Genomic DNA, 26,061 nt, shown 5'->3' with positions numbered 1-26,061 from the left:
TTGGAAAGCAGCTGCGGTCATCCCCCTCTTCAAAGGGGGGGACACTCTTGACCCAAACTGCTACAGACCTATATCTATCCTACCCTGCCTTTCTAAGGTCTTCGAAAGCCAAGTCAACAAACAGATTACCGACCATTTCGAATCTCACAATACCTTCTCTGATATGCAATCTGGTTTCAGAGCTGGTCATGGGTGCACCTCAGCCACGCTCAAGGTCCTAAACGATATCTTAACCGACATCGATAAGAAACATTACTGTGCAGCCGTATTCATTGATCTGGCCAAAGCTTTCGACTCTGTCAATCACCACATCCTCATCGGCAGACTCGACAGCCTTGGTTTCTCAAATGATTGCCTTGCCTGGTTCACCAACTACTTCTCTGATAGAGTTCAGTGTGTCAAATCGGAGGGTCTGCTGTCCGGACCTCTGGCAGTCTCTATGGGGGTGCCACAGGGTTCAATTCTTGGACCGACTCTCTTCTCTGTATACATCAATGATGTCGCTCTTGCTGCTGGTGAGTCTCTGATCCACCTCTACGCAGACTACACCATTCTCTATACTTCTGGCCCTTCTTTGGACACTGTGTTAACAACCCTCCAGGCAAGCTTCAATGCCTCTCCTTCCGTGGCTTCCAATTGCTCTTAAATAGAAGTAAAACTAAATGCATGCTCTTCAACCGATCGCTGCCTGCACCTGCCCGCCTGTCCAACATCACTACTCTGGACGGCTCTAACTTAGAATACATGGACAACTACAAATACCTAGGTGTCTGGTTAGACTGTAAACTCTCCTTCCAGACCCACATCAAACATCTCCAATCCAAAGTTAAATCTAGAATTGGCTTCCTATTTCGCAACAAAGCATCCTTCACTCATGCTGCCAAACATACCCTTGTAAACCTGACCATCCTACCAATCCTCGACTTCGGCGATGTCATTTACAAAATAGCCTCCAATACCCTACTCAACAAATTGGATGCAGTCTATCACAGTGCAATCCGTTTTGTCACCAAAGCCCCATATACTACCCACCACTGCGACCTGTACGCTCTCGTTGGCTGGCCCTCGCTTCATACTCGTCGCCAAACCCACTGGCTCCATGTCATCTACAAGACCCTGCTGGGTAAAGTCCCCCCTTCTCTCAGCTCGCTGGTCACCATAGCATCTCCCACCTGTAGCACACGCTCCAGCAGGTATATCTCTCTAGTCACCCCCAAAACCAATTCTTTCTTTGGCCGCCTCTCCTTCCAGTTCTCTGCTGCCAATGACTGGAACGAACTACAAAAATCTCTGAAACTGGAAACACTTATCTCCCTCACTAGCTTTAAGCACCAACTGTCAGAGCAGCTCACAGATTACTGCACCTGTACATAGCCCACATATAATTTAGCCCAAACAACTACCTCTTTCCCTACTGTATTTATTTATTTATTTATTTTGCTCCTTTGCACCCCATTATTTTTATTTCTACTATGCACATTCTTCCACTGCAAATCTACCATTCCAGTGTTTTACTTGCTATATTGTATTTACTTTGCCACCATGACCTTTTTTTGCCTTTACCTCCCTTATCTCACCTCATTTGCTCACATCGTATATAGACTTGTTTATACTGTATTATTGACTGTATGTTTGTTTTACTCCATGTGTAACTCTGTGTCGTTGTATGTGTCGAACTGCTTTGCTTTATCTTGGCCAGGTCGCAATTGTAAATGAGAACTTGTTCTCAACTTGCCTACCTGGTTAAATAAAGGTGAAATAAAATAAATAAATAAAATGGGCCCATGATGCATGCACCTCAGGCCAGGCAATTTATGTGTGCCAGAACTGTGACTCAGAAGATGAGTCTGATTAGTCAGATACGGATGTAAGTCGTATAAACTGTTACAAAACCGTGCATTAGTGCATCAAGTGTGTTTAAACACCATGTCTGTTCTGTTAAGACTTGAAACATTTAAGCAAGTTATCTGCAGCATTCCATTCCATTCCGATTACAACAATTACAGTGGATCTATGTGCACGCCAGAGAACGTTTGATTTCAAAGTTCAGAGTAAGGTGGTCTTGCCACTTAATGCATGTGTGTTCTTCCAGCATTATTGTTTTGATTGAAAGGCATGATTTGCCAGATTCTCTAGGCATGATTGTTTTTATTTTGAGTTCTTTAATGAAGTTGAATTTGGTTTTGAATTTGAAATTAAAATCAATATTCACAATTAATTAGTTGTGATCTTATTTGTTGATAATCCAATGTGACAATTTACCCGCTGATGGGGCAAATTGTCACAAGTGCACACTCTCTATTTAACAGTCTACAACTCTGTACTGAAATAATATATGAAGATGTAATGAATACAAAATATGTTCCCAAGACTTCCTTCTTTCATTTGGTATGACATTTATACCATTGTGATGTAATGTGCCCAGTAAATGTTCGACAGCGTGAAAAGTGTGACAACATCGCTCTCTCTTACTTTCACAGTTGTTAAAATTATAAAACCCTAAAACATTTTACAAGCTTCTGCAATAGTGTAGGCCTAACCTAGTCAAAAATGGCTTACCTAGTCAAAAGTTCTTGACATAGCCATTAGGTCAGGTGTGATTTCAAATGTCCATAAATGTGTGCAATACAAACGCTTTCCAGAGGTGGATCTGGATGGGTAGTTTGCCAATTTATTAGCAGCAAAGATGAAAACACACATAGTTACAATGTGTAAATGAGTAAGGTGGTTGTGTCACTTAATGGATGGTAACAAATTACATTTAGATTTTGAATTTCTGAACAAACAAAAAAGTGCTTCCCTACTTCCAGGTCACCTGTGTGCCAAAGGCCTAAATTCACATGATCAGTGACCCATGACTCAACATATAGTGTTAATGCAGTTTTTAAACCTCTCCTCAGAGACCCCCAGACTAATTGACTCAGAAATAGTTCAAATACATGGATTGGCCGGGGGTCCCGGGGATAGGTTTGAAAACCCCTGCTCTAGTGTACAAATTAAGTAGAATATACAAAGACAGACTAACTATAGTCTACAAAACAAAACAATATCAAATGCAGGCGAGGCCAAAGTGGCTCCTACACTCTGGGAAAAATAAAGTTATTACATTTTGTTGTATTGTCAGGACCTGCTCCGATGAAGTTCAAATACATTCACATATTGTAATTTACTATTACTAGGCGCCTACTGTATTTCACTGTTTGCACTACGCGTATACCACCAGCAGGTTACAGAATATCCTAGTGGAAGACGTCATCTCATCCTAGATATGAATACAGACTCGCTGGCCGCCCGCCCCTTGTTATGTTACTTTACTCCCTCCGGAAGCGGAAGACTAGTTTTCTTCGTAAATGAAGTTTCGGCAAAGTTTGTCAAATTCCAGTTCAACGGAGTTACTTTTCAACGCTTCAAACTCCTTTTCAACCCGCATCACAATGGTAAGTGTTTATGTTTTTATGGAAACAACATACGAGGATAACTCGAAATCTGATGCCAAACTTTTACCGTGGCGCACTTTGCCTGATGCAATTCACATGGACCTCACTTGTCACTGATTTCAATCCCCAAGTAATTTTTGGGAAACAAATGGATGACTTTTATATCAACTGGAAATGTACATGGCAAATGGAAGTCACAAAACAATGTAATTACATAGCCTACACTGCCCGATATGTTATGTCACGAATAGCCTTTAGAAAGGTAGTTTAGGATAAAAGGCAAAAACACTTCAGGTGGGAGACTACAATTTTTTTTTGTGCAAGACATGTGAGACCCGACGTGTAACCAATATAGGCTTTATTTTTCAGACATTGGAGGCTGAGACATCAGCGAAGTAGCCTACTGTTTTACAATTGTTTAAGTCAATAGGCCTATCTCCTTTCCAATGTTCCTCGTCCCATACGCCCCCTCATGGGACACATTATAAACATGCAATGAGTAAACTTGCCTGGACTCCAACGTCGAGCAGAAATGAGCGTTTGAATCAGGAACGTTTCCTCTCACGACCTCTACAAGCTAGAATGTTGAATACAATTATATTTTAACATAATATATCATTTTATTTAACATTCTGACTTGTAGAGGTCGTGAGAGGGAACTTTCCTCATTCAAAAGCTCATTTCTGCCTTGACAGAATATAGCATTATATGCTATTCATTGTGTGCTTCCCAGGCAATGAGTAAACATAACTCATATATATCATGCTTTAATTTCGCTGTGTATTTTGGTTGTCTTTAAATACTGTCCACATCGCCTTTAAACAGGGTAGAAGTTGCAGTAATAATCCCTCTACTCTTCGCCTGCTTTTCAATAACTTTATTTACTACATGTTCTGTTCATGAATAGATGTGGGAGAGAAAAAACTGTGTGTATAAATAGCCAATGCATTTGCATAATATTGACCAAAGAGAGAGCCTTAGAGATTCAGCACTTCCAGGTACAGTAGGTAAAGCACTTTATACATATTCTATTCATACAGGAGAAACAGGACATAGAACTCATGTCTGGTATTCAGTGTTTTACAGGTTACTGTATATCTGAGTGTCCCATCCTTGAAGTAACGTAGATGACATTTATGTTAATGGTTGATGCCTGTATGAGGAAATGTTCACAACAATCTTTTTACATGTTCAAGATAAACGTTTTGCTGTGTGTGGTTACGCGCTTCCTCGAAAACCAGGAATGGGGCTAAGGAGGTCTGTAGTCTCCTGAGAGGCCAGCCGAACACAGACAGTATTTGGGGCTATAGACAGAACTAGTGTCTGGCAGTTTCTCCGGCGCCAACGTGCTTCTCTGAATCCAGGTATTGCACATGGGAGGTCTGTCATCTCTTCAGAGGCCAGCCTATACATATAAATAATAATACATTTAAATTCTAGTGGCATTCTAATTTACTTACATCACATCTCCACATTGTGAGCAACCATTAAAAAAGGCTTTAATGAATAAGGGCAAAGAACATTAACCAATAATTAAAAGGTAGCTAGTGGTCTAGTACTTTACAAGATGCACAGAATAATAAAGGTGGCAACAAGGACTAAAACAATAGAACTTGAAACTAAGTTATAGGACCAGTAATGTACATCAGTTGGTAGAGGTATATGCTAGCTATACAGTTGCTAGGGGCCCTTTAGTTTATCTTGCTGTGTTGGTTTTTATCTTACATATTAAACAGTAGGGCACAGACGTTCCTCCTTGAGCAAACTAGCTGCCTATCTGACTTGGGGTCACATGCTTCGTGTGTGTGTGTCCCAAATGCCACCCGATTCCCTACATAGTGCAATACTTCTGACCAGAGACATATGGGCCCTGGTCAAAAGTAGTGCACTATATAGGGAATAGGGTGGCCTTTGGGACTTGGCCTGTGTTTTTCTTGATGACGTCATCCAGGTGGGTGTGCCACACCTGTGCTGATAAGTGAGTGTTTGCAGAAGTAACACAGGTGGATCCACCAAGTAGACTATCAGAGGATACGTGTCTGCATTGAGACCATTGACTACATTTCTACCAGACTTGTGAAAGTGTTGCCAGTAGCTTATATTTCTAACTACAGGAGAGAGTTAAGGAAAAAGAACAGACCGGCCTGCATGTCAGAAATGCTCTGTTATTATTCTAGGAGAAGGCCCCTGACTGAATGACTCATGCTTGAAGAATTAGGAACATGTAAAATAAAACAACTCGCAAGCCTTTTAAAGACATTTCATGACTTTGATTTCAAAGGCATGCCATATTTTGATTGAATTATTCATGTGCTTTCTATCTATTTTTTTGTAATTTCCATGTAAAAAGATCTGTTAGAATCAACAAGTGAAGTTCATAGGAGCATTTAAAATTAGGTGTCAAGTCTATATTTTTGAGAAATGAAGCATATATGCATTCTCCATTAAATTTAGGAATAAGATTAGGAGAAAAAGAAATGAAGAATAAGCAAACACTTTGATTTCTTGTCAAACAAATGGTAAAGGGGTTTACCAGAAAAAGTATTGTCCTGAAATGGACATGCAATGAATTCAAACGTGAGTTGGTTTCGGGTGTGGTTTGATGTGTGTTCGCAGTTTTGAAGAGTTAGCCAAATGATTTTGCCAATTAGCTTCAGCCGTGGTGTGCAACTGTGGTGAAGGTGGTTTCACTTTGGATAGCATCATGATGATGTGGTCGGTGACAGTTTGCGTCTTGAAACATGAATACTGACATGTAAAACAATTTGGGCTTCTGTCAACAGTGGACTAATGAAAAAAAAAAGATCTTGTGAGTGGATTTTCCTTTAAGAGTGTTTGAAAACGTGGTCACATACAAAAACGGATGGAGATTCTACGGCAATTCTGTTACCAAACTTCTACATCTGCACAGTTTTTCCAGGAAATGTGTTTTTGTAAAATGTTCAGTGTAAATTGTTAAGAGTAGGCTAATTCTTGTTCATAGAGTTGTATGGTTTGTTAAACTTTGAAATCAATGTTTTTTTGTTTGGCATAGAAATGCCAAACATTGTTACTGTGGAATTGCCCTTTTGTACTTTAATATTTTTTTTTGTCACAAAGCACAGCTGGTACCGAACCAGAGCCATGATGTAGAATTACATAAGCTTTCAGCCTGTAAGCGTTCCTGATGTTCAGAGTGGTACAGTACAAACCATATCGCGTAGCCTGGATTTCTTTACACAATCTGACTGAGTGATTGAGACTCGTGTTAACCTTGTAGAGCAGGACAAGGGGGTTCATTAGCACTTCATTAAAGAAATGACCAGGGCCCGGCTTCCTAAAAGCATCTTAATAGCGCGGAAATCCCATTACCGGCATCAAATTCGACAACATCCGGTGAAATCGGAGTGCGCCAAATTCAAAATACAAAATCTGAATATTAAACATTCAGGAAAATACAAGTGTCTTACATAGTTTAAAAGCGTAACTTCGATTATCTGAGGACAGCGCCCCGCGTACAAAAGCATTACAAATATTTTCCAAACAAGCAGAGGCGTCACGAAAGTCAGATATAGCGATAAAATAATCACTTACCTTTGAAATTTGCAATCCCAAGGGTCCCAGCTACACATCAAATGGTTGTTCTGTTCGATAAGTCCTTATTTATATCCCCAAAAAAGTCAGTTTAGTTGTCGCGATTGATTCAGTAATCCACCCGTTTCCCTCAATCAAAATGCATACAAATGAATCCCAAAAGTTACCAATAAACTTTGTCCAAACAAGTCAAACAATGTTTCTAATCAATCCTCAGGTACCCTAATATGTAAATAAACGATTCAATTTAAGACAGCGAATAGTATGTTCTTTACCGGAGATAAATAACGAAGTGCGCGCCCTCATCCATGCACGCCACAATACTACATTGAAAATTGGAGCCACCTAGAAAAACTACAAATTCTAGCTAATTTAAAAACAAAAACAAGCCTGAAACTCCTTATAAAGACTGTTGACATCTAGTGGAAGCCCTAGGAACTGCAATCTGGGAGGTATTCCTTTGATTTTCTCATAAACAAGGATTTGGATGGGCAGACACCCCAAAAAGAAAGAAAATCTAAATCCGGATGGATTCTCCTCTGGTTTTCGCATGCCGTATCAGTTTTGTTATACTCACAGACATTATTTTAACAGGTTTAGAAACTTCAGTGTTTTTTCTATCCAATACTACCAATTATATCCATATCCTAGCTTCATCTGAAATACCGAATACTGCCACCCGGCCCTCAAGAAGTTAAGGCTAAGTTCATTGTTAGAACCTTCGTAGGAACATCGTTAAATCTCTGAGCTGTTTCCCAAAACCATTGTTATTAACGTTTCACTTGAAAACGCTCAATCTACAGCCTACCTTAAACCACTCGTAGAACAGCTAACACATGTTAGGTTCTTATTTTTCAGAGTAAATAACTCACGAACACTAGAGAAGCTTTAACCAAGTTTAATCTTTCCCAAACGTTCTGTACAGCTGAAATCAGACCGTAAAACATTTCAGACATCACAGTTTATATGCATCCTACTTAAGACACTCCTCCTTACAGTTCATGGCTCCACAGGAAAGAAGGTAACCAGATACCAACCCTGATTACTCCCTTAAGGGGAACTGACCTCACCCCTCACCTCCTGACCTCAACCCCTTCTTCACCTAATCCACAGATATCCATCTGTCTTCCCTATATCAATACATCGCTCTCCTCCATCAAACACATTCCAAAGCCTTATGTCTTTCTTCAGAGAACCATAACTTCTAACACAACACCCAGTCTATTTAATTTCCTAAAATTAATTTACTACCTCAATGATCTAAGTTTAGCCGATTCCAACACACAGAACCCAAACCGGCTGCGCGTGTGCTCCATCATGCATAAATGTATTTTGTCCCCCCACACCAAATGCGATCATGACACGCAGGTTAAAATGTCAAAACAAACTCTGAACCAATTATTTTAATTTGGGAACAGGTCAAAAAGCATTAAACATTTATGGCAATTTAGCTAGCTAGCTTGCACTTGCTAGCTAATTTGTCCTATTTAGCTAGCTAATTTGTCCTGGGATATAAACATTGAGTTATTTTACCTGAAATGCACAAGGTCCTCTACTCCAACAATTAATCCACACATAAAACGGTCAACCAAATCGTTTCTATTCATTTCTCCTCCTTCCAGGCCTTTTCTTCTCTTGACTTTATATTGCGATTGGCAACTTTCATAAATTAGGTGCATTACCGCCACTGGCCTCGTTTGTCTTTCAGTCACCCACGTGGGTATTAGCAATGAGGAGTTGTCACGTGGGTACCTGCTTCTATAAACCAATGAGGAGATGGGAGAGGCAGGACCTGCAGCGCGATCTGCGTCAGAAACAGAACTGCCTATTATTTTAGCCCTTGGCAACGCAGACGCTCGTTGGCGTGTGCAATAATTGAAAAATATAGATTTCTAAATGTATTTTGCAGCGCTCGCAACACGAGTATAGTCAGCCTGTAAGTGTGTCTTTGGATGCCTTTTTTGCCCTGCCGTGTCACTTTATGCACAGAAATCTCAGCTAAACAGAATCACATGGTTTATCCGCCTCTCTGTGACCGCCGATAACTTCAGAACAAAGTGGTCTGCAAATACAAACTTTCCAATGTCTTTGCAATTGATACAAACAAGCGACATAAAAATATTCTTCAAATGAAACTGAGATGACTGCATTAAAATCTAAACAGTGGGCTCTATAGGGCTCTTTCAATCATATAGAAATACGTTTCATGTTCAGTCATTTGAGTTCTATTTTGCAACTTGTAGGCTACTGGCTGTAATTTGTCTCAAAATATTTAATGATGTGTAGCCTAATGTACGCATTTTTATTGGGTAAGCATTAGAATAAGCCGGCAGAATATTTGCAGCCATATGCTATAATATCTCTCTAGGAGCTGATCCGTCGTCAGTATTGTGAAATAATTATGTTATTAAGGAAAGAGTTGAAAGTAGAAAGCTGATCCGAGAGCAGTGCGCTCTGTCTTTTGATCCTATCAGTGTTCACCCATGCTCCAATGATGCACTTAGCGACCATTCGCTCTCTGCATGGTGTTTTGGGAAACGCATGTTACGTCTTCGGCCGTTGTAGGAAAGATGCATGTTAAAACCTAAGCCTAAATTCCATCACTATCGGGAGACCGGGCCCAGGTATTTAGAACTTATTTGGTACACACTAATAACCTATGAAGTATTTATGAATGGGCTATGGGGTTGTGATGTTACGTTGACTGCTGGTTCTGAATCTGATCCTGTCCTTTCACGCACACTGCTGTGAGAGAATGATCTCAGACCGTGTGAAATGACCAATCTGTAAACCAATGTTTCAGGTCAGTCAGCATATGAACCAATGTACAAGACGTTGTTATCAACATAATTTTGTTCTCCATGGTTTGTTTGTCTGGCCTGCTTCAGGTCCTTGTAGTCACGTAGCACAGAAACAACACTGCTGAAGGGGGGTGTTGTGTGTGTGCGCTTGTTCGTGTGTTTTCTCAGTGCAATCTGAAGGTCTTGGGGCTCTGCTATGCCTGGACACAGGAAATGAAGTTGGCCTGAGTCCCACAAACAGAATAGCTCCCATTTACTGTAACCATGATAGGGGGGGAGAGAGACGGGGTCAATACCAACGTGACATCTGGGGAGTAGTGTGGGTTGCTGGGGAGCTTTGTTTGTGATTTCCAGATGTACAAATCTTCAACCTCTCCATGCTGTTGATTTCTTCCTGTCACGCTGTCCTTTATGAAGGACTTTGAGGGATAATCCGGAATCTTGCAATCATGTTTTTGTGAAAGAACATCATAATTGCCATTGCCAGTAAGCCTCTATTTTGATTCATCTAGCTAAGTATTTGCAGGTGTACTGTAGCAGACTAAAGTCCTAAGAATTGTGGTTTTGCCTTCTCATTCCTATTTCATAACCAGGATTTATTTCAGCCAGTATCAGCAAGATGTCGAACAGCCAAGGAGAAACCTAACGCCATATTATTCAGAGCCATGTTTATCTTATGAAAATAATTCATGCAATCACTGTAAAAATGTAGCCTGTACATCTCTTACAGTACTACCACAGAGTTTCTAAACCCAGAGGCGCAACATCTTAAGACTTCCGGGAATGATTGCGAAATAGACCAAGCAGACCAGGCTGGGGTTTAGGATTGAAAATTAAAGTTCTAAATCTTCCATAGTTGTTCATTTTCTCAATCTAAAGGTGTAACCTTGATTCGAGCCAATGTCTTAATTAAGTAGCTCATGTTATTACTCTAACCTCGTGAAAGTGACAAACTGACATGTTTTCATTTGTCAATAACAACTGTAACTGTTCTTTCTCAGCTGTAATATGAAAATTAAGCCACTAATGTAACAAAGCTCTGCCAGGTTTATTGCATTGCTACAGCTCTCTTGTTCTCGCTACCTCTAATACCTCTTTGCCCATCTATCTCTCCTAGCCTCTTTCTCGCTCCATATGTTTGTTTCACACTAGTCAAACGGAAGCCCAGGGCAATGCTGACCTTGTTGGGTGTTAATGATTTGCAATATGATAATGCTGCTGGATGGTACATGGTGTGTTGCTGTGTTCTTGGCTGGTGGTGTAGCTTTGCTGGCCAGACAGACAAACAGGCGGACATGTGAGTGGACAGGCGGGCATGCAGACGTGTGGGCGGACAGGCAAACAGGCGGGCATGAGGACATGCGGACGGGCAGGCTAACAGGCAGACATGGGGACGGACTGGCGGACATGGGGACGGACTGGCGGACATGGGGACGGACTGGCGGACATGGGGACGGACTGGCGGACATGGGGACGGACTGGCGGACATGCTGACGGGCAGGCTAACAGGCAGACATGTGGACGGACTGGCGGACATGTGGACGGACTGGCGGACATGTGGACGGACTGGCGGACATGTGGACGGACATGTGGACGGGCAGGCTAACAGGCAGACATGTGGACGGACAGGCTAACAGGCAGACATGTGGACGGACAGGCGGACATGTGGACGGACAGGCGGACATGTGGACGGGCAGGCTAACAGGCGGACATGTGGACGGACAGGCGGACATGTGGACGGGCAGGCTAACAGGCAGACATGTGGACGGACAGGCGGACATGTGGACGGGCAGGCTAACAGGCAGACATGTGGACGGACAGGCGGACATGTGGACGGGCAGGCTAACAGGCAGACATGTGGACGGATAGGCGGACATGTGGACGGGCAGGCTAACAGGCAGACATGTGGACGGATAGGCGGACATGCAGACGTGTGGGCGGACAGGCAAACAGGCGGGCATGATGACAGGCGGACATGGGGGCGTACTGGCGGACATGGGGGCGTACTGGCGGACATGGGGACGGGCAGGCGGACATGGGGACGGGCAGGCGGACATGGGGACGGGCAGGCGGACATGGGGACGGGCAGGCGGACATGGGGACGGGCAGGCGGACATGGGGACGGGCAGGCGGACATGGGGACGGGCAGGCGGACATGCGGGCGGACATGGGGACGGACAGGCGGACAATAGTAGAGGCTGGCAGGCGGACATGGGGGCGGACATGGGGACGGACATGCAGGCGGCCTCAGTAGGTGAACACAGCACAGGACAATGTTCCCGGACTGTTTCTGGCAAAGAGGCAGTCAGTCTATCCAGTCCTCTTATTGTGGAAGTGCCCTGCAGGGGGCTTGGATAAAGGAGGCGCTGAAAAATGAATGTGCTGCAGATTGTGGAGCTGGTCGCTTTGAATTCCAATATGTTTTTCCGAGAAGCACTGTTAGTCTCATGTGACTCCAGACTCCCTCTCCTCAATTGACTCTCATGCCTGTCTGCAGGACTGGTCCAAGCTTTACAGTTAATTTGTGAGCATTAGGCAAAGCTCCAGAGAGTTGCATGTAGATCTAATTAATGCTAAGATCAAGTAATTAAAGTGTTAGATAAATGACAAAATCACTGAATTCTAATTAGGCCGAAGTCATAATGCTGTTTTGCCAGACAGTGAGTGATATGTTACCGTCTCATAGATGGCCTTTGTAGTTTTATGGTTATTAATGGGTCTTATATGAAGCATGTGATCTGTAGATTAGGCCCATAAACTCTTAACTAGCCTAACCCCTGAACTCTGTCTTGCAAATGGTGAGTTGACTTTGCTTATAAAACATGTTATAAAGCCTGAAGATGCAGTAGGATAGCTCTAATGGTTTGTGTGTCCTTGTGTGTTGCTGGCGGGTGCATAGCAGAGCTCCCCCTATCCCTGTTCTCCTGTTCTTGTCCCTATAACAGCATGTTCAGCATACAAAGTGTACCAGTGAGCAGGACCAATGAGGAAAGTGAACAGCCAGAGAGGAACTGAACAGTTTATTACAGTCCTGGTCATTAAGGCCGAGGGCCTAACTTCTAGCCTGCAGCTCATTGACAATCATATGACTGAAACTCATGCGAAACGATGTTAAATGATCCTCATGGGTACTATATAACCACATGTTAAAACAATGTTTTCACTAGTGTAATTACAGCATTATTACATCCGCAGGTATAAAAGCACTTTTAATGTAAAGTGTTACCCTGTTGGTCTCATGCTTCACCTGCACCAGCTGTGAGAGTGATTTTTGAATTAAATTGGGGTAATATTGGGGTAAACTAAACTTCCCCTGCCATTTTACGTTTAAATAACCTGCTGTAAACCAGGGCATGGTTTGCCAACAGCAATCATTTCCCCACTGTCGCTCTCTAAATTAGGGCATTGTGATTTAGGCCTAGACTTAGGGTTGCATCCCAAATGCCACCCTATTCCTTTTAATAGTGCACTACTTTTGAGCAGGGCCCCAAATGTGTGTGCTATATAGGGATTATGGGTGCCATTTGGGATGCAACCTTAGTGGTTACCTCTGGTCTGCTCGACTCTACAAAGGGATCGAGGGTTAAAGTGACAGAAACACTCACAACCACTCTCAAGCTCACTCTCACTCAGTTCTGGAGCCTCTTGAGGTCAAGCACAGTTTGACCTTCCTCAAGATTTATCCAAGATTAATCTTACCTTCACATTGCCATGACAACGCTTTGTTTAAATTGATGCGGAAACATAGGCCTAAGCTCTACCCTGTTGGAATGTGTGCTTCACTAAAATACCAAAATGCGGAACCCATAAGCAATGGGTAAAAATGTTCCTAAATAAAGTGCAGTCTTTTACATATTTGAGTTATTTAGATGGAAATGTCAAAGTTAAATTATTTAGTGAGCCTTTGAGACTTCTTGACATAGAAGGTGGATCATTCAGGTTTGTTCGGGATTTAGGCTACTTGAGTCCTCTCTTTCAATTCAATTCAAGGGGCTTTATTGGCATGGGAAACATACTTTAACATTGCCAAAGCAAGTGAAGTAGATAATATACAAAATTGAAATAAACAATAAAAATGAACAGTTGGTTAAACATTACACCCACAGAAGTTCCTAAAGAATAAAGACATTACAAATGTCACATGTTAGAAAGATATATATTATATATATATATATATATGTGTATATATATATATATATATATATATATATATATATATATATATATATATATATATATGTGTGTATATATATATACAGACAGTGTATATACAATGCCGCTTTCCACACATACCTAGCCCCGCCCCCTGTCAAGGAGCACTTTTGTTGTTCCTCCACCACAAGACACTTCATGGTCAACAGAGCACATGCAATGTTGACGACAGCGATGCATTTTTTCACTTTGCTTCTTAATATAAATCCACTAGCGTTCTATAATTACACTTCATTTGTGTTTCTTACATCTGCAATCACCTAGTTTGTCTTTTCATAGCAAGTTGGGCCTAAAGCGTGTTAGCTGCTAATGCTAATTGCTAGTTAGCATTAGCTGCTAATGCTAATTGCTAGTTAGCTGGCTTGTTATCTAATAAATGCACTCAGTCAGAGCAAATGTAATTAGCTATACAGCCTGCTAATACCAGTGATGGTGTAGACCTAAATCAGCATTCAGCATATTGTTTGTGCAACAGTGTCGTTTAAATCAAAGAGGAATACGTTAAGCATGAATATGTTAGCTACATGAAGTAGCTAAGAGAGAACATTAAATGTAGCCAAAGATTATAGCGTTTTCATTCGTTGTCATGTCAAACAAAACTCTATTCAAAGTGCCCACTATTATATTCTAGCTATAGTATTGGAATAATTATTATATTTCCATGATTTCAACAGTTCACCCAAGTGTTTTGGCGCTATATCACAAGTCAAATCACAATTGCAACATTTAGTTAAAAATAAGGCCTAGGTTGCTTGGCCTTAAGGCGCAACCCTACGCAGCAGTGTGGAAATGATCTCAAATGAGTGCAGGAAGTAGCTGAAAACGCAGATTGTTTTTTTGGGGGGGTGTAAGTTTTTAATTGAAGAGTATAAAACAATCCGAATGGAGAAAGGCCTATTGAAATCACTAAGAATGTATTTGTTGCCACCCTTGGGTCACGCACTACTCAGCAAATTTTACATATTTTATTATTAAAAAACTAAATACTGTCATACCATCCTATTATTATTTGAAATACTGATATATGATATTTGGCCTATATTGCCAATCCCTACTTTATTCATTAGACTTTTTATGACCTCAAAGGGCATGTAAGTATTGGATTCTTCAGGACTTGCATCCATGTTTATTAGGATTTAATGTGCATTTTACACAAGTTCCAATGATGGTGCTGTTGATTGCACTGTAAATATAATCCTCCATAACTTCAAATGAACTGAATAAGGGTATACAAATTCAATTTCCCTCTTCATTTGTCTCTGATTCCAGTGTCTGTGTGATTTCCAAACAAGGAAACATGACAGCAACAGCTGGTCATCTTTGAGCGTTGGGTAATTTTTCGTTATTTGGCCTACGTTACAGGCTACCCAAAGACACACCCCATCCCTGTCATGTTATTGAGTTGGTAGTTTAGCTCTATATATCGCCAGTCCTTATTGCTTGTTGCTTTCAAATAGTCTTGGGCCTGGTTCCCTAAACTCCCTGGAGAACAAAGAGAAAGGCCACAGGAAGGTGACCCACCTCAGCACTCCACTGATGCAGGTCGACGCCCTGCGCTACCCTGCTCTCCGAAACAATATCACAATAGAGAATGGAGGGTATTTGTGGCAGTCAGTGTGCTGCAGTGGTAGCCAACTGCCCAAGTTGGTAGCTAGCTAGATGCTTTTGTCAGAAGAAAAGGTCAGGAGGGTGTATGTGTGTGACGAAGCAGTAAGGTGGCTGGAGGCCCAGGTATTCTGTTAACGTTCTAGACAAAGCAGGTGCGGCTCAGAACTGATGCTCTCTATATAGTACACTACTTTTGACCATAGGGCTCTGGGTCCATAGGGCTCTGGTCAAAAGTAGTTCACTGTGTAGGGAATAAGGTGTCATTTGGGATGCAGACTGCGTCATAATTGACCATAGAATGTTTGGATTTGTTGAACTTTGATCTGAACTTGATGAAAGAAGTTTGGCATAACGAAATGCCATTGTTGGCACGGATATAGCACGCCTATTTTTCCAGAAGAAGTAGCGTATGTTCTTTATCATGTAACCTTTATTTGTAGGTCATTCTCATTTTAGATCAATTTATTTCGTAAGATAGAGCTGTAGTAAGAGTCGATACTGCGGTTGACTCATTTTGACCAGCCATTTGAACACTGCTTAAGAAAACATCACAGTAGTGCTGCTGTGCAATGATGTTTGTTTTAAAAGGTCACACATAACCGATAGATGGGAAAGAAGAAAAACAGCATAGTAGTTTGTCCCTAGAGGCAAGATCCTTGAGAAACTAGACAGAGAATTTTTATTTGCCGATAAAACAAAACTTGTCTTCTTGCTTTAAAGTTAACCCCCCACCCCACCCCAGAGACATACACACACACAACCCGGGGGGTTGGAAGCATGATTAAATAACTTATGTAGGCCTACACTCCTGAGTTGTCTGTTAAGTTCAGGATGTTTGCTCCTATGAGGACTTAACTGTTTACACGTTAACCTACTTGTTGACTAAGTGGAGTTCTTACTAACAAGTGCTTTGTTTTGTGTCGGGACTTGGGAGTTGATGCTTGGATCGTGTTCATTATGGTTCACCGTAGCAAAACATTTCGCAATGGAACACTTAAACAAATGTTTCTTAATGGACAAGTTCATAAATGTTTTTATTCTAATACATTGGATAGATGCAGTGAAATGTGTTGTTGGTCAGCCGTACAGCGCTCATGGAGCATATTAGGGTTGATTGCCTTGCTCAAGGACACAATACAGATTTTTCACATTGTCAGCTTGGGTATTCGAACAAACAACCTTTCAGTTACTTGTCCAATGCTCTAACCACCTGGCTACCTGCTGCCTATATTCAGTTAGGACCTCGCTGCTTCACTCAGTTTCGGCGCATTTCCTTTTGTGCCTACTGGACACAACCCTTGTGTGTGTGTGTGTGTGTGTCGGTATCCAACAGTGCGGTGTCTTTGTCTATCTTTGTTGCTGTTCAGCAGCTTGGGTGTTTGGGACGTGGGGGCTGTCACATCACGATGAGTGGATGGATGATGGGTCACATTTGGCCCATGATGTGGGAACTGAGACATCCTTAGTTCTGTTGAAAGGGGTCAGGGGGAAGAGGGGCTGATGTGTGTAGAGGGGGTGCAAACTGGGACCTAAATATAGATATCCTTTTTACAACATGTTTGGTCTTGAGGGGGTTTAATGTTAATAGGTGGGATAGCGGCAGAGTAGTGTTTATCCTGACCAAGCTCAGCCAGCAGCAGAGTAGTGTTTATTCTGACAAAGCTGGGCCAGCAGAGACGTGCTGTAGGATACATACATACACACAGTTTTGTAGCACGCTCCCACTGAACTCCAGCTGTTCTGTTCTCTATGTCCTTGACTTCCAGCCCAGGTGTTTGCCATGGTCATTGTTGCTAAGCTCACGTTTTCCCTCTAGTCTCTCTGTGCTGTGCTTGGTTTGTCTGCCTTTCAGACAGGGAAAGTCTGTACTCCGTACTAGAGGTTGACCGATTTAATTGGAATGGCCGATTAATTAGGGACGATTTCTGATTTTCATTTTGTCTGAATTTTTTTTTTGTACCTTTTTATTTAACTAGGCAAGTCAGTTAAGAACACATTCTTATTTTCAATGACGGCCTAGGAACGGTGGGTTAACTGCCTTGTTCAGGGGCAGAACGACAGATTTTCACCGTGTCAGCTCAGGGTATCCAATCTTGCAAACCTACAGTTAACTGTCCAAAGCAATAACGACCTGCCTCTCTCTCGTTGCACTCCGCAAGGAGACTGCCTGTTATATGAATGCAGTAAGCCAAGGTAAGTTTCTAGCTAGCATTGAACTTATTTTATAAAAAACATAATCACTAGTTAACTACACATGGTTGATGATATTACTAGATATTATCTAGCTTGTCCTGCGTTGCATATAATCTGACTGAGCATACAAGTATCTAAGTATCTGACTGAGCGGTGGTAGGCAGAAGCAGGCTCGTAAACATTCATTCAAACAGCACTTTTGTGCGTTTTGACAGCATCTCTTTGTTGTGCGTCAAGCATTGCGCTGTTTATGACTTCAAACCTATCAACTCCCAAGATGAGGCTGGTGTAACCAAAGTGAAATGGCTGGCTAGTTAGCGTGCGCTAATAGCGTTTCATACGTCACTGGCTCTGAGCCTTCTAGTAGTTGTTCCCCTTGCTCTGCATGGGTAACGCCGCTTCGATGGTGGCTGTTGTCGTTGTGTTGCTGGTTCGAGCCCAGGGAGGATCGAGGAGAGGGACGGAAGCTATACTGTTACACTGGCAATACTAAAGTGCCTATAAGAACATCCAATAGTCAAAGGTTAATGAAATACAAATGGTATAGAGGGAAATAGTCCTATAATTCCTATAATAACTACAACTAAACTTCTTACCTGGGAATATTGAAGACTCATGTTAAAAGGAACCACCAGCTTTCATATGTTCTCATATTCTGAGCAAGGAACTTAAACGTTAGCTTTCTTACATAGCGCATGTTGCACTTTTACTTTCTTCTCTTGACTGCCTTTAGCCCATCTGTAATGTAGAGACCGGTGTGTCTGTCCCTTGTCTGCTCTGGTAGAATACTGGTTGAGGGGTGGCAATTGATGTAGTTAATTATTCCTTACCCACAAACATTCGACCACCCATCAGGGATTGTTGCAATACATTCTGCTTTCTCTATGATTTGCTTGACCTTCACTTGAACTAGTGGTCCTTCTGTAGCTCAGTTGGTAGAGCATGGCGCTTGTAACGCCAGGGTAGTGGGTTCGATCCCCGGGACCACCCATACGTAGAATGTATGCACACATGACTGTAAGTCGCTTTGGATAAAAGCGTCTGCTAAATGGCATATATTATTATATTATTATTATTATTCTCCAACACTTTGTTTATGCATTATTTAAGCCAAATTGAACATGTTCCATTATTTACTTGAGGCTAAATTGATTTTATTGATGTATTATATTAAGTTAAAATAAGTATTCATTCAGTATTGTTGTAATTGTCATTATTACAAAAAACACACAAGAAAAGTTGGCCGATTAATCGGTATCGGGTTTTTGGTCCTCCAATAATCGGTATCGGTGTTGAAAAATCATAATTGGTCGACCTCTACTCCGTACAGCAATCCACTATTGTTCTGCAGTGTCAGCACTTTAAAAATATTTATTTACATTTACATTTAAGTCATTTAGCAGACGCTCTTATCCAGAGCGACTTATAAGGAGGTAAGGACTGGGGACGACAGTTTCAAACGGCCTGGCCGAGCACACCCTGATACGAAATAGCTAGTATCTTTGCTCCAGGCAAGGGGTGTGTCCCAAATGGCACACTATTCCCTATATAGTGCATTACTTTTGACCAGGGCCCATAGAGGTCTGGTCCAAAGTAGTGCACAATGTAGGGAATAGGGTGCCATTTGGGGTGTATCCAAGGCGTTGTTAGTCAGTTTGGGTGTCTGATCCGGTGGATAGGCCTATAAGTGTAAAGATTGATTATCAACACAGTTGCTATAATAAAGCGACCCCTCACTACACGAATCCATGTTGGCCTCCTTCCTTCTTCTCATCTTATCTGCATATGAGACTCTGCATCTGTGTATATTTGGGCTCAGAGATGATTTAAGCTGCTAGATTACTTCCTGTGTCTCAGGGGTACGTACCAAATGGCCCCCTGTTCCCTATATAGTACACTATAGGGCCATGGTCAAAATAAGTGCACTATATAGGGAATAAGGTGCCATTTGGGATGTAGGCACTGCCTCTTAGGCCAAAAATCAGGATCTCTCTTCATGAAGCACAATGAATGAATGCTGCTCGCCTGGTTCTCTGTAACTGATTGTCCATGTGTAGAACTGATTTGTTCAGAACAGAAGGTAGCAAGGTAGGCCTTATGCCATCCACAGCTGTACTGTTGTCGAGTAGTGTAGCAAGCCAGAGGAGAAGCACATCAGTCATGGCACTGACAGACAGTGGTTACCTGTCCATCTCGCTCCCTCACGCTCACACACACATACACCTGTTCTTCCTGTCCCACTGAAGAGAATACCCTAAGAAAGAGAAATGATGAGAGGTGGAAGAGTTATGAGGGAAGATGGCTTTGTCATGTGCAGCACACAGTTGGGCTGACTGATCTGTCTGTTGTCGAGTCTCTCCTCTCTCTCTCCCATATCTCTCTCAATCTCTCATAGGCAGTGGAAGGAGAAGGCCTTTGCCCTCACTGAGTTGGGAGGCAGTTATTTAGATAAAGGGGAGGTTCCCCAATCTGTCTCCCCCAACCTGTACCCATTTATGTAGCCTTGTACAGACATGATTGTTTAGTAAAGTGGATGTTTTTCCACAGGTCTAAAATGGAGTGGAGAGAGGAAGGCTGGGGGTTGTGGTTACAGTTGAAGAATATCCCATTCCCTCCATTTCAAAGATGGACTGGAAACTGTTGCTTTGTATATCATTACATTTACATTTGAGTCTTTTAGGGTTCGGTGCCTTGCTCAAGGACACATCGACAGATTTTTCTGTCTGCGCAGGGATTTTAACCAGCAACCTTTCGTTTACTGGCCCACCGCTCTTAACCGCTAGGCTAACTGCCGCCCGTATACTGCCAAGTCGCCAACCAATGTTGAAGGCTATGTCTAGAATTTCACTATAATTGATTCAGTGTCGAGCCTGTGGTATGATTGATTGGGATGTTTTGCTTGGGAACATGGACTAATAAGGGGAGATACCTCCTCCTGAAGTAAAAGCTTCCCCCAAGTGGATGTGACACCTCCGTTGCCTGCTGCCCTCCTGCTTGGATTCCACCTGGCGAGCTGTTCACCATCTGCCCTGGTTGTCTCTACTCCCCCCCCCGAGCTTTCGCTTGCCTCCAGCACACAGGCACTGTTGGGGCGAGTGACTCTTAACTTACAATGGCTAGCCCCAAGTCGTTATATATTTAAAAAATGTATTGTGAGTTTTGCTATTTGCCTCACGACTCCTGCATGCTTTGTTGACTATGATTTTTCTTTACCCAACCGTGGGATAGACTGTTTGTTCCCACACTCGATTCCGACAGTATTGGTTACGCTGACTTTGTCTTCCCATCCTATTCTAACCACCTTTGCCGACTTTGAGCCTGATGAAATTGCTGTACAATATGATCTTGTTGCCATCTGAGGCACATTTAGATGAGATGACATACATTATCACTGCAGAGCTCTCCCTGTCTTATGAGTGCCTTGATTGTATTACTGTTGATGATATCTGGAAATGTGCATGTACACCCTGGCCCATCTACTGTTGCTAGCCCCATTCTGACTTGTGCTCTGAAATCTGCTTCACTGATTTCTGCTCTCGTAAATGCCTGGGTTTTCTGCACGTTAACACTAGAAGCTTCTGACCTAAAATGGATCAATTTTAAAGTGTGGGTTCACAGCTCCAATCCAGATGTTGTTGGTCTTTACTGAGACGTGGTCAAGGAAGAATGTTTTGAATACTGATGTTAACCTTTCTGGTAATAACCATTTCTCGGGCAAGACAAATCTTCCAGAGGTGGGCGAGTGGCAATCTTTACCAAGGATCACCTTCAGTGCGCTGTTGTCTCCACCAAGGCTGTCCCCGCCAAGGTTGTCCCCAAACAATTAGATTTGCTGGTTTTAAGTATTAAACTTTCAAATAGCTCTTAGTTGACTGTTGCTGGGTGCTATCGTCCTCCATCAACACCGGCCTGTACCTGCCCTAAGCTCTCTCCTGGCCCCTTACACTAAGTCTGAATTGGTCCTGCAAGGTGACCTAAACTGGGACATGTTTAAACCACCTGACCAAGTCCTAAAGCAATGGGACTCCCTAAATCTTTATCATATTATTACCAATCCCACAAGGTATGACTGCAAACACCCAGAAAAGGATACTCTTCTTGATGTTATCCTGTTTTACAGCCTGTGTTCGTAATGGCTGCTCAGTGAAATGACCTGTCCTGATTTGTCATAGACGTTTGCTAAAAAACCTTGAATGAGCAAGCATTCCTTCACGAACTGGCCTCTGTAAAATGGTATAGAATCAGCTTGATCCCTTCTGTCGAAGACGCTTGGCCCTTCTTTTTTGATATTTTCAGTGGTATTTTTAACAAACATGCCCCATAAAGAAAAAGATCATTAAAAACTGGTTCAGCCCCTGCTTCGACCGTGATCTTGCAGAGTTACTCCACCTCAATAATTCCATTTGGCGAAAGGCTCAGCACATGCATACTCAGGCAGACTGGCTCTGGTCTAGGCAAATGAGAAATAAATGCACTCAAGCTATCTGGAAGGCCAAAGTTGATTACTTCAAGGAGCAGTTTTCTCTCTGCGGGTCTAACCCCAAGATGTTCTGGAAAACGGTTAAAAGCCTAGAGAATAAAACCTGTTCACAGCTGCCCATGTACCTTAACTGACTTGCCTAGTTAAATAAATCAGCAAAAAATATTGTGCTAGAGGGTGCGTTCTCAGCCCTCTCCTGTACTCCCTGTTCACCCATGACTGCATGGCCATGCACGCCTCCAACTCAATCATCAATTTTGCAGACGACACTACAATGGTAGGCTGGATTATCAACAACGACGAGACGGCCTACAGGGAGGAGGTCAGGGCCCCCGGAGGGTGTCATCAGGAAAATAACCTCACACTCAACGTCAACAAAGGAGATGATTGTGGACTTCAGGAAACAGCAGAGGGAGCACCCTATCCACATCGACAGGACAGTGGAGAAGGTGGGAAGTTTTTTAAAGTTCCTCGGCGTACATATCACGAACAAACTGAAATGGTCGACCCACACAGACAGTGTGGTGAAGGCGCAACAGCGCCTCTTCAACCTCAGGAGGCTGAAGAAATTAGACTTGTCACCGAAAACACTCAACTTTTACAGATGCACAATCGAGAGCATCCTGTCGGGGTGTATCACTGCCTGGTATGGCAACTGCTCCACCCACAACCGTAAGGCTCTCCAGAGGGTCACCGGGTGCAAACTACCTGCCCTCCAGGACACCTACAGCACTGTTGAAGACCCAATGTTACAGGAAGGCCCAAAAGATCATCAAGGACAACAACCACCTGAGCCACTGCCTGTTCACCCCGCTATCATCCAGAAGGCTGGGACCGAGAGACTGAATAACAGCTTCTATCTCAAGGCCATCAGACTGTTAAACAGCCATCACTAACATTGAGTGGCTGCTGCCAACATACTGACTGAAATCTCTGCCACTTTAATAATAAAAAATAGGATGTAATAAATGTATAACTAGTCAATTTAAACAATGGCACTTAATATAATATTTACATTCTCTACATTACTCATCTCATATGTACAGTGTACAGTTGAAGTCGGAAATTTACATACACCTTAACCAAATACATTTAAACTCAGTTTTTAAAAACAGCACAACATGATGCTGCCATCCTCGTGCTTCACGGTTGGGATGTTGTTCTTCGGCTTGCAAGCCTTCCCTTTTTTTCCCTCCAAATTTAACAATGCTCATTATGGCCAAACAGTTATATTTTTGTTTTATCAGACCAGAGGACATTTCTCCAAAAAGTATGATCTTTGTCCCCATGTGCAGTTGCAAACCGTAGTCTGGCTTTTTTATGGCGGTTTTGGAGCAGTGGCTTCTTCCTTGCTAAGGAGCCTTTCAGGTTATGTCGATATAGGACTCGTTTTACTGTGGATCTAGATACCTTTGTTCCGGTTTCCTCCAGCATCTTCACAAGGTCCTTTGCTGTTGTTCTGGGATTGATTTGCACTTTTCGCACCAAAGTACGTTCATCTCTAGGAGACAGAACGCGTCTCCTTCTTGAGCGGTATGATGGCTGCGTGGTCCCGTGTACTATTGTTTGTACAGATGAACGTGGTACCTTCAGCCGTTTGGAAATTGCTCCCAAATATCAACCAGACTTGTGGATGTCTACAATATTTTTTTCCTCTGAGATCTTGGCTGATTGCTTGATTTTCCCATGATGTCAAGCAAAGAGGCACTGAGTTTGAAGGTCGGCCTTGAAATACATCCACAGGTACACCTCCAATTGACTCAAATGATGTCAATTAGCCTATCAGAAGCTATCATGACATCATTTCCTGGAATTTTCCAAGCTGTTTAATTTAAAGGCACAGTCAACTTAGTGTATGTAAACTTTTGATTCACTGGAATTGTGATACAGTGAAATAATCTCTGTAAACAATTGTTGGAAAAATTACATGTCATGCACAAAGTAGAGGTCCTATCCAACTTGCCAAAACTATAGTTTGTTAACAAGACATTTGTGGAATGGTTAAAAAACAAGTTTTAATTACTCCAACCTAAGTGTATGTAAACTTCAGATTTCAACTGAAGTTTACATACATATTTATATGTACATATTCTTATTCATTCCTTTACACTTCTGTGTATAAGGTAGTTGTTGTGAAATTGTTAGATTACATGTTAGAAATTGCTGCACGGTCGGAACTGGAAGCACAAGCATTTCGCTACACTCGCATTAACATCTACTAACAATGTCTATGTGACCAATACATTTTGATTTGAATTCAAATTATTGTGCAAGAGAGGAGGAGGATGGGACTGGATTGTCAGATACTGTATTTGACATCAGAAAACCCTGTGTTTTAAGTTGATCGACACCTGTCATCAAGATGTCTCACTGTACTTCATTGAAAGAGGAAAGCCTATTTGTTTTTGTACTGACCACTTTTTATATTCCCACACATCTATTGCTAGCCATCACTGCCATCGGTTTGTTTGGAAAGCAGAGTGATCGTCTGTGTTGTTTAGTCACATTCCTTAATTCAGATGATTACTCTGGAAATAGAAGTAACCTAATAATAGCCTCCTTCATTTGTCCTTTGGGGTTTGGCTTCTACACTCCAGTGAGAACTCCATCGGTCTATCCATTTATCCCTCCCTTCAGAAAAGAGCTGATCCACAACAGGAAACAACTCGTAATCTTTTAACTAAACAGACATTTCCTGCTCCAGTTGTTGTCAGTTGAACTTCTAGCTCTCATTGGCTCCTCTGTACTCATCCATCCTTACTGCCTGCCCTCTGTCCCATATCTCTGCCTGGCTGGGAAGGCAGTACTTTAAAGTGACATTTCAGACTGCTTTGGAATAATTCTTAGGATTCTTAGGATACTAGTTCTGGAGGAAGGAGGAATACCCACCAGGTATTATTAGTGTCTCATTTCATGCGGACTGTTTTGTTGTTTTGCTTCTTGCAGAGGTTATCACATGTATTAATTTGGTGTTCTGCTCTTAATTCGTTTAGCCATCGAAGTTATGGAAAGAAACAAATAGTGTAGTCTTGTTTTTCATTGTTTGTATAATAACCTATTTTCCTAAGTCAATTTTGTTATTGGATTATTGGACATTTGCTTGTTTCCAGCTCAATGTTACTGTCATTCCATGCTGTGGCTGTTCTGTTAGCATACATGGTTATCATGCAGTTTGATCTATTACAGGCCTTGCCAGGTTTGCAGAGCTTTCGTGCCCGTGTGTGTGTGTCCTTCCAGTGTGGTGTGATGTAACCTAGCATATTTAGAGAGCTGTACTAAACTCTGTAATAAAGTAGTCATAAATTACTAAAGAGGAGGCTTGGCTTCCATTTAGTCTCATGACTCCCCCTCCCTCCTCTCTACTGCAGGTGACTTGCCCCTCGCTGTAGCAACACAGCCTGTGGAGAAGAGGAAGAGTGGATCCAGGAGAGGACCATGGAGCAGTGTGAGACTTCTGCGAGCCCCAGCAGGGATCACCCATGGAAGGCAGCGACCATGAAGAGGATGGCCTGGGCCCAGAGCAGAGACTCCTGGCAGGGCCCCTCTGAGAGTCAGGACACCCAGGATCAGGAGGGTTGCAGCGAGGAGATGGTGTCCCCGGAGCCCACCATGGAGACGACGGCCCCGGCCGACGAGCCAGGTATGTTGGGAAGAGCTACAGAGGGAGCAGCAGACAGAAATAATTCTGGTTTGTGTTTTTGACGGCTTGATATATAGCAGCATGGAAGTCATGATTAAACAATAAACCCAACTTTAA

At 42.4% G+C, this 26,061-nt stretch overlaps 1 protein-coding gene across 2 annotated transcripts in view; it reads left to right on the top strand.

Annotated features, from left to right (window-relative positions):
- The first annotated feature begins 3,287 nt into the window (after positions 1–3,287).
- Positions 3,288–26,061, top strand: part of itprid2 (ITPR interacting domain containing 2) — a 56,149-nt gene continuing 33,375 nt past the window's right edge. The window contains exons 1-2 of one of the 2 annotated variants that reach the window (XM_052522590.1): positions 3,288–3,437; positions 25,673–25,944. In XM_052522590.1, coding sequence (XP_052378550.1) covers positions 25,740–25,944 — 205 coding nt within the window. In that variant the 5' untranslated portion in view covers positions 3,288–3,437; positions 25,673–25,739. Of the gene's footprint in view, positions 3,438–25,056; positions 25,197–25,672; positions 25,945–26,061 lie in introns of those variants that run through there. The other variant, XM_052522589.1, reaches the window with a different exon arrangement.

Source organism: Oncorhynchus keta, chromosome 7, assembly GCF_023373465.1.
Source record: "Oncorhynchus keta strain PuntledgeMale-10-30-2019 chromosome 7, Oket_V2, whole genome shotgun sequence".
Classification (NCBI taxonomy): Eukaryota; Metazoa; Chordata; class Actinopteri; order Salmoniformes; family Salmonidae; genus Oncorhynchus; species Oncorhynchus keta.
The sequence above is the reverse complement of the archived record's forward strand: the minus strand, read 5'-3'. Positions and strand labels throughout refer to the sequence as shown.